At 32.7% G+C, this 9,431-nt stretch overlaps 1 protein-coding gene and 1 long non-coding RNA gene across 4 annotated transcripts; both read left to right on the top strand.

The window, feature by feature from the left end:
• Positions 1 to 1,575: 1,575 nt before the first annotated feature.
• Positions 1,576 to 6,148, top strand: LOC107953965 (protein PTST, chloroplastic). Of its 3 annotated transcripts, none has more exons than XM_016889416.2 (8): positions 1,576 to 1,663; positions 2,941 to 2,974; positions 3,106 to 3,415; positions 3,613 to 3,702; positions 4,164 to 4,232; positions 5,152 to 5,257; positions 5,341 to 5,542; positions 5,922 to 6,148. In XM_016889416.2, exons 2-8 carry the CDS (start codon positions 2,955 to 2,957, stop codon positions 6,022 to 6,024), a joined length of 900 nt encoding a protein of 299 aa, XP_016744905.1. In that variant the 5' UTR covers positions 1,576 to 1,663; positions 2,941 to 2,954; the 3' UTR covers positions 6,025 to 6,148. The 3 variants fall into 3 exon arrangements, with proteins under 3 accessions (XP_016744905.1, XP_016744903.1, XP_016744904.1); XM_016889414.2 differs by having other exon boundaries at positions 1,584 to 1,663; positions 3,610 to 3,702; XM_016889415.2 differs by lacking the exon at positions 1,576 to 1,663 and adding an exon at positions 2,570 to 2,588 and having other exon boundaries at positions 3,610 to 3,702.
• Positions 6,149 to 6,865: 717 nt separating this feature from the next.
• On the top strand, positions 6,866 to 8,407 carry LOC107953967 (uncharacterized). Its single transcript, XR_001699387.2, has 2 exons — positions 6,866 to 7,241; positions 7,352 to 8,407. It is a non-coding gene; the product is annotated as an uncharacterized lncRNA (long non-coding RNA).
• Positions 8,408 to 9,431: the final 1,024 nt, after the last annotated feature.

The raw sequence follows: 9,431 nt of genomic DNA, 5'->3' as shown, positions 1-9,431 counted from the left end.
TATAATTAATGTAATTATAATTTTCGGTTTAAAATATTATTATATTTATTTTAATTCATAAATAAAAACCCTAAAAAATAAATAATAAGGATATAAGTATCCCGTTTTTCTTTGTTTTGGTCTAGCAGCCGTCAAAGAAAATTCACTCTCAAAACTGTTTTAGGGATTTCTTCCGTTCGTAGTCAACGGGTGGATCACGTAGAGGTCGGAGTCTCAATAGATTGCGGCTTAGTTCGACTGTAGATCAGACTACACGTTGTTGAGAAGTTGCTGTCTACTTAGAACAGCATTAGGTAATTTCGTAACCCTTTTCACCCCGATTCGTTCCTCACACATGGATCCGTGGTTAGGGTCGCCAATTATTAATTTTTTTCGCTGCGTCGTAGGGGTGCTGACGATCCAACAAAATACTGGATGCATGACAATTCATGCCTACTATTTTTGCCACTGATCGCATGTTAAAATCATGCCTATTGTATTGTTTCTAGTATTGTTATTACATGTCATACTGCATTTCATTGGGGTCAGGACGATTTTGAAGTATGGTATTTTGTCAATGGCTGCTCTCAACACATGATAGGTAATCAGTCTTATCTCACTAATTTTGAAGATTCTCCTGTTGGAAGGGTGACTTTTGGTGATGGGAAGAAAGGTCAAATGCTTGATAAAAAGACCTTGAATGTTCCTGGCATGCCTCATTTGAAGAATGTGTTGTTGGTGAATGATCTCAAAGCCAATCTAGTGAGCATCAGTCAATTGTGTGGTCAATGTATGTTTATTAATTTTACAAAAGACAAGTGTATTGTTACTACTAAAACTAATGAGAAGATCATAGAGGGTGCTCCCACTTTAGATAACTATTACAAGGTGGTGCAATCAATCAATTGCAAAAGAGCTACTGTATCAAAATTAAAGTTATGACATAAGAAGTTTGGGCCTGGTAACTCTAAGCCAGTCAATACACCAATATTTGTTAATGAACAGTTCTACACAAATGCTCAGGGAGTGCTCACTTCCCCAACCACATTTAGAAGCATGATTGGCACTCTACTTTATCTCCAAGTTAGTCATCCCAATTTGGGCTTTAGTGTTGGTATTTGTGTTAGATATTAGGTCAATTCTAAGGAATATCATGTCAAGGTAGTCAAACGAATTATTAGACACGTGCATACTACCTTTGATCTTGGCATTTGATTTATTAAAGATAGTACAATGTACTTAGTGGAATATAGTTATGTTGACTGGGTTGAGAATATGGTAAATGCAAATATTCGAATTTTTAAATTATAAGGTTCAATAAGCATGTAACATTTCTTAAAAAATATCATATTTTAAATTAATATTACATCATTTAATTAAATCTATCTCAAAAAAATAAAACTTTTTCTCAAATATTAAAAAATAAACTAATTAACTGAGTTTACTAACTAATTAAGTGATGTTTAACAAACATAATAACAACTTAATTTAATATCATTCGCATATTCAATTTTCACTAGATTCGGCGCGTGTAAGATTTTGATTCACACGTGCAACATCGCACGTATTCAACTTTTTGTATGCCAGATGTCAAGTAAAGAAGCGTTAACACTTTTAAAGCTGAACATTCATAAATACTCGTCCAACAAAAAGCTCTCCGTCTCAGAGCTAACTCCGAATCTCTGTAAGTTCTCTTTTTTATTTTTGTTAATTTTAACATTTTATTTATGTAAATGCTTACAATCAACTTAAATTTTAGTTCTTAATTTTTTTATAATTACTGGATTAATTGTTTTCAATGTGTTTGATTAAATGCCAACGTGGGGAGGATTGAAATTTGGAAGCTGTTTCTTTTTCATTGTTCTTTGAAGAAAATTAGGGTTTGAAAGATATAGATTAATGGGTAGGATATCAATTTGGTAGGATTATACTTATTTGATGCTTTAAGTGCTGTTAGATGCCAAGATTTATGTAAAAATTGCTATAAAAATGATATATTTATGTCTTTTTGTTAATTCCTTTGAACTGCAAATATCGTCTGATTTTAATCCAAGAAGATAGGTTTACAAGTAATGAGAATTGGGTCTTGGACTTCATTTTAGTTTTACGCAGGGACAAAGCGAACTTTATCTTTGGGGGAGGGGGCTCAATTAAATTATAAAATCTTAAAGAGGTCAAAGTACAATTTTATCTCTGTATATCCTTGTTATTTTAGAATTTTAAAGGGATTAAACTGAAATTTTTTAATCTTTGGAGGGCCGAAGTGTATTTTTACCATTAAATTAACTTATAATTTAAAAAACTTGAAGGGAAGCATTGGCATAGTTGTGGCTAGAGTGTCCTGTAGGGTAATTTTGATTTATGTTAGATACATCAGTTCCTCCATTTGGTTTTCTTTTAGCAACAAGCGCAAAACTTAAAGGTCGAGTTGCATTAATTCCTTGAGAAGTCTGTAGCATTATAATATTCTCTTTTTTGGGTATTCTTCATGTCCGTTTTACAGTCCATGTTTGGGGTTCGTGGCTGCCCCTCCCGATAATGTCTTCTCCAAGATTTGAACCTGCGCCTCCCCTTGAATGCAATGTGTCTTACCACTGCACCCAATACTTGTTAGTAGCATTATAATATTCTCTGATTAATGATTCAATCCACTTTCATGTGTAAATGTTTTGAGGTGTGGTGATTGTCACTAATAGAATTATGGCACAGAAGAAACGGTACTGTTATTAGCATTTAGCACTCTGTTATGGTGTCTTATGTTATATAGCCGGGGAAGCAAGTATGAATATAGCTCTGCCCTTTTGGAACTGTCGATCTGTCCCGAGTTTTCATTTTTTTGATGCTTTATTTAGAGATGCATTTGTGAACAAAAAGGCTTCTTTACTTGTGGTAACAATTTTTATTTTACTTTCTCTGATAAATTTCTACTTCTAAGCTTTGTCTTTGGTCACTTTCTCTTAGGAAAATTCCTTGGAATGGAGATTGCTACTACAAGGTAGGCTTTCGTGATTATTATATTAGATGTGACAATGAAGTTTTGTCTGAATTTTACTTTGCTAATTATAAATGGTTCTTGTTATGCTCGCTTCTCATTATCATGCTTACATTTCCTTGTGATTTTGTCAGGTGTTGCCCTGACAAGCAAGTGTCATGGTTTCCATTAAACCTCAGAGTATTAGACTGGGAAAATACCCACAGATTTCCATGTACTTTGAGTGTCCGGAAACTAGTGATGAGTAATCAAAGGTTGGCTTATTTGAGTATAGATTCTAGTAGAAAGCAACATAGGAGCCCTATTGTCTGTAAGACATTTGCCATCCATGCTGGTTTGGAGGAATCCTCATCTCTACAGTCAGAAGATCCTTTTACTGAAGATGAGCGTACTTCCGAAGATTCACCAGAGCAGCTTCTTGCTAAACCACTAAGCAGTGAAGAGGTAAACTTGCATAATTATTTGTAAATACACTTTTTTTTTGCTAAAAAAGAAATTTTAAAAATGAATAGAAAACAAAAGGCAAATGGTAAAATCATCAACCAAAAGGAGCCTTGTGCATCATAACTTGTTTGAATGTAATTGTATATATATTTTCACTGAAATGTTTAATTTAATGTGTATATGCCATTGTGCAACAGCTGAAATCCCTACTGGCTGACTCTGAGAGGGCAAAGCTCACCAAAAAACTAAGTGAAGCTAACCAGCAAAACCGCTTCCTAAAACGACAGGTTTGTACATGTATGTATATATTGAGTTAAGGTCTTAGCTTAGATTTGGCATCACACTGAGGAAGAAAAGGTTGGCCAGCCATGAAATAGGGATATTGCTTATTTGTTCTCCCAACGGAAATTTTCTCTCTTTTAATGTTAAAAACTTTTGTATTACTGGCTTGAAGAGAGTTCTGTTCATTTAAATGTAAATAGGAAGCACCAAGTTCAGCAATAATGTTCTGAAGAATTTTGGTAAAAGACAAATTGATGCCCAAAACACTTCATGAATAGAGTTTGATCATATTCTACAATCAAGGTTTTTATATCTCTAAACAACGAAACAAGCCAAGAAATTTCATGACTTACGTGATATCGCTTTTACAGTGAAAATTGTTAACAGTGTAAACCTACTGGCATTAAACCCGAGCCAAAACAAAATGCCTTCACATCACAAAGTGACTTGTCTATGCTGTCTACAGTTATATATGAAAGAGGAGGCATTAGTCAACTTCAAAAGTGAACTTGCTGTCATGGAACTAGAAATTCAGGTTAATATTCACTTCAGTTACTTTTGTTTTTTCATTCTATATATATGCTCTTTTCCTTTTTCTTATATTGTGGATTGTTAATGCAATCTTATTGAAAGAAAATGTTGACACTTTTCATCAATGCCATGTATGAGGTACTAGTGATCAATCAAATTGTAAGGGTAAATTCTTCTGTTCCAAGCTTGGAAAATTTCTTGTCTGTATATGCTTTTAGATTTTTAGTTTTAGAAATTCGTGTCGAGGCTTAGACTTTGGAAGAGCTATTGTCACTGGTGCTGGTGAGGCCAAAATGTTTTTCATATACTTTGAAAATCGGTACTTTACAAAATTCTTCATGCAAAACTTTTCCCTTTGCCGGAATGATGATGCTTTAGATTGAGCAGTTTTTTAGTATACCACTCCTTTCATAATATGGGAGAGCAATTGCCCTTGGCTCTGTCATAGTTACACCAAAATCTTTGAGTTTTATGTATGCAAAATTGCAGTAAAACTACCATGAAGGTTCTTGTACTAGGAGTCCGATTGTATTTTGCCTCTCTGCTCAAAGAATGGGTAAATTAGTCATTGTACGTTAGATTAAAAAGCATGTCCTTTTGTTAAAAATGTCATCCATTTCTACCGTTAAAAACTGATTTTTGTACATCAAGATGAGGTACTAGTAGAAATAACCAATATACTCTTTGATCTAATATACAGGGATTAATTTGCCCTTTTTTGTGTAAAGGGGGTAAAATACAATCTGATTCCTAGTACAAGACCCTCCATGATGCTTTTACCGCAAAATTGCTCATTCATTATGCCTGTGATTGTTTTGTCAATTGTTCCAACTGGTTAAGTCATCTAAGCATATATCTTGGCCAAAACCCTTTTAAAGTTAAAGCTTCTGTTATTAGATTTGCACATTGTTTTTCATTTACAGGCATTAGTCTTGCTAGCAGAAGAAATATCTAAAGCTGGCATTCCACAAGGTTCTAGAAAAATCAATGGGAGATACATTCAGTCTCATCTTCATACCCGCTTAGAAGGTAATGGTTCCCTTCTGAGTTTTGAGCAACAAAATACTCTGTTAACCAACTTTTATGATTTGTATCTTTTTTTGTGTGTGTAGCTGTACTTGAGAAACTGAAGGAACAGCTAAAGGATGTGGATGCCGTCCAATCCAAGGAAATACCCTTATTCTGGTGTGGCATGGCCGAGAGCGTACAAGTTATGGGGTCATTCGACGGATGGAGTCAAGGGGAACACTTATCACCAGAGTTCACCGGTTCTTTCACCACGTTCTCCACCACATTATTTCTTAGACCCGGAAGGTATAATCGATCCCTGTGAACTTAATGCATTAGCTGTTACATATTTCGATAAAAGTACCATGAAAACCTCTATAGTAGGAGTCGGATTGCAATTTGTTCCTGGGCAAATTAGTCCCTGTGCATTAAATCAAAGAGCAAATTGGTCTTTTCTCTTATCTATTTGTATTATGACATGTGGCGTTTCATGTGTACTTCATGCTGATATACAATGATCATTTTCTAATAGTAGAAATGGATGAAAATTTTAACAATCTAATGTGGGGACTAATTTGCTCAGTTTTTAGTAAAGAAAGTAAAAGGCAATTCGACTCTTAGTAGAGGTGCTCCCATCATATTTGCTTTTAAGTATTTCTAACTTTCGATTTCACATTTAATGAAGGTATGAAATCAAGTTCTTGGTGGATGGAGAGTGGCATCTATCACCAGAATACCCTACCATTGGTGAGGGATTAATGCAAAATAACTTGCTCATTGTAGAGTAGAGTCGAGTATTGGATACAGGTTTATGTTGGACAGATATGCGTAAGTCTTTTTTGTAGTCACAGTCAAATATGTGTTGAATACAAGTATATATTTTATTAGGGAAAATGAACAGATTTTAGCCTACTTTGATGCAATGATTATGAGCTTTCCAATAGTAAAAGATTTTAGAATCTTTCTAATAATAGTACTAATAAATAAAGAAAAAGAAAGGAGATTTGTTTGAAAATTAGTGGAATTGAAAAGGGGGATTTTTAATAGTTGAAAAAAAAAAAGCCTTAGCTCTTGAATTTGGGAAGCTAAAAAGAAGCTTTCATGCATTGAGGGCCCTCATTGTTCCTCTAAAGAAAAGAGGCTGAGTAGTTATCATTATGCACTTAGATCCCACATAAATGTTATTATTTTATTATCATTTTCATATGAAAATATGTGTTGAATTGAATATAAATATTATAAAAATAAACTTCAAAAATTATAGATAACACAAAGTGTAAAGTGTTGGTGGAAGCCATCAAAATCAATGGAACCACAATTTAAGTCCTTGGTTGAGATTATTAATTAAGAAGATAATGACCCAGAAGCCAATGGAAATCACTAGCTTATTAAATTAAACATAAAAGTTGGAAAAGGCATGGATTACTAAAAATATGTGTTTATATATATTATAAGTTTTATCAGTGATGTATTTAAAATATAAATATAAATTTAAAAATAATATGTAATAAATAACGAAACGTTTTGACTTTTTTATTGATAAAAGTGTAAGTTATTATTAAGAATAAATAATTAGTCTAATGGTTAAGTAGTATAGTAATTTGAGTTCAATTTTTCACGCTCGCAAAATTTTCTTTTCTTTTTATCTTTTTAGCCTGTGCCGCCTATTCCCTTGTCAATTGTCAGATTTCAGTTTGACTCTAACTCTGAAACCGGATTAACTTGTTTATTCAAAAAAAGAAGAAGAGATTATTTGAATTATCTAAAAGCTATCAGCTTTCTTTTTAAAGATTAAATTACTATTATTTCTTCTCCTTCCATTTGATTTTATTTTTCTACTCATCTTTCCTTCTTCTTAAAACCCAAACCTTACTACTCTTTTTTTTACTGTCATTGTCACACATTCACCCTCTATTGTTGTCATCCAACACACCACCACCTTTGCCATCGTCGCCCATATTTTTCTCTTCCTCTACTCTTCATTATTTTCCTATCGCAGATTTGTGTAAGTGCAGAATTTTTCAATTAAGTCTAAATAGTTCTCTTTATATTTTATATATTCTGATATGGCTGAATTTGATGAATTATCGTTTCCTTGGTGTTTAAATGTTCAAGATCTGGATCCAAATCATACGGATCAAGCGTAGCATTGGAGAGTTTGTTTGCAAGTCGTCATAAGCTAGTTTAGGTAAGTGGTAATTTTCCACTTCAGATCTTAAGTTTCGATTAAAAATTTGTTGCATGGCCGAACCCTATGAGGGCTTTAGGGAGCTGATTTTTTATGAATAATTTTTGTTGTGTATAGATCTAAGCGAGTCTTGATCAGATTTAAGTCCTAGAGCTATGGATTTAAGTTAAGGCTTCGTGTTTACATTTATTAAGTGTAGGTCTTCCCTAAGTCTAAATAACCTAAAACTTAAATAAATATATTTAAATAATGTCATTTGATTGCTGATTTTGGTTTGGTCGAATGACTTGAATGCAAATAAGTGAAGTGTCGAGCAATGTACGTAATTAAATAGAAAGTCTAATTGTTAAATGTCCTATTTGGGTGATGAAATTGTGAATGGAATGCGTGTATAGCATGCTAAATTTCGTATTACTATTTAATGCGCATGTAAATTTGCCATGACTGAAATTGTGTTATATACGTAATTATGTTACATACCATGTATGACATTGACTGTATTGAGAGCATGTACACATGCCACTGATTCTGTTAATTGAAAGTATGCAAGGCATACCTCGATATTGTTTACCGAAAAACATGATAAGCATGCCATTGTACTGAACTATTATTGATAAGCATGATGTGCTTCACTAATTGTATGCTATAATTGCATTTGCATGGGGTGGGATGGAGGAGTTTCGTGGAGAACCAGACGACATTTAAAGTCCGCAATATTGTTGTCAGTACACTACACCGGAGATTTGAGGAGATTGGGTGATTTATTGTGCTTTTACTAGTAACTTGTTTGCATTTTTACAAACAATTTTATCTGCATACTATTATTGGAGTTCAGATGAGGGTTCTGGGGAACTCGTGGTGGTAATGGATGAATGGGTAGGATTATTGCATTGAATCATTTAGCATGATGTACTCAAATGTTGTAAGGCCATGACAAATTGGTTGATCTGTTTAATAAATGAATGTTTGTTTGATTGATTAAATGCTTATATTGTATGGACTCACACTGGGATTTTTAAGCTCAACCTCTAGTTTACTCCTTACAAATAACCTTTAGGATTAGGCTCGAATTCGACATTCGGATCTTTCATTAAAGATTTTCTAGCATTAAAGTTTTTTTTAATTACTTTGGTATTATTTCATTTGGGACCATGATTTTTATTTAAGTATGGACTGTGGTATAGGACATTTTTGCATACATGAGTTTTAATAGAAACTAAACAAATTTGAAAATTGGTCTAATATGACTTAAAATATGGATTTTTCTATGAAAATAAAACACAATAATTTTGTCGCTGCACAACAATAAAACTAAGGTTTTTTTTATGTAATCAACTAATCTTTATTTCAACTAGTCTTTCTCGACTTAAAATAAAGGATTTTTCCCTTATTTTTTATAAAACAAAATAACCTTTATCGACTAATCTTTATCGAGTTGTTATTGACACAATAACATATGATATAATTTCAACTAATCTTTATCAACTTAAAATAAGGGATTTTTCTAATGTAATCAACTAATCTTTATTTCAGACGGCAAGACCTTTTAATAAATTGAGCTTAACAGGGGACGACCTAATTAACCGGTGTTCTTAACAAGTTTTATGCAATCAGGCTAAGTTTTCCGGAAACTTAACAAAATAGTGATTTTACAACCGGACATTTTTCTTAGCCATTTCGGTGGCTAATGTAACTTTCAGAATTCGGTCATAATGTCTAGGCCGAGTTTGAGATGTTACAAAATTAATTAACAATAATGCATTCAATATGTATGATATTAAAATAAAAAAATAAATTAAATAATAAATATGCATGATACAATTAAAATGTAAATATTATCTTAAAATAAAGTTCTGCTTTAGTGGTAAAGTAGCATAGATTCAAATTCTATCATATGTAAATTTTTATTAGGTTTTATAAAAAAAGTAAAAGACCTCTTGAATAATATAACTTATTTTAAATATGGAAAGGTATTTTCGTAATTTCTCTAATCGAGTTAGTTTCTAG

Source organism: Gossypium hirsutum, chromosome D07 (assembly GCF_007990345.1).
Source record: "Gossypium hirsutum isolate 1008001.06 chromosome D07, Gossypium_hirsutum_v2.1, whole genome shotgun sequence".
Lineage (NCBI taxonomy): Eukaryota > Viridiplantae > Streptophyta > Magnoliopsida > Malvales > Malvaceae > Gossypium > Gossypium hirsutum.
Note: the sequence above shows the minus strand (reverse complement) of the source record. Positions and strands in the feature narration are given on the sequence as shown.

Excerpts from the sequence above, each read along its gene's own strand:
- LOC107953965 (XM_016889414.2), top strand. The coding sequence starts at position 2,955 with ATGGAGATTGCTACTACAAG. Across the intron at positions 2,975-3,105 it reads ATGGAGATTGCTACTACAAG|GTGTTGCCCTGACAAGCAAG; the intron begins GTAGGCTTTCGT and ends TGATTTTGTCAG. Across the intron at positions 3,703-4,163 it reads ACCGCTTCCTAAAACGACAG|TTATATATGAAAGAGGAGGC; the intron begins GTTTGTACATGT and ends TGCTGTCTACAG.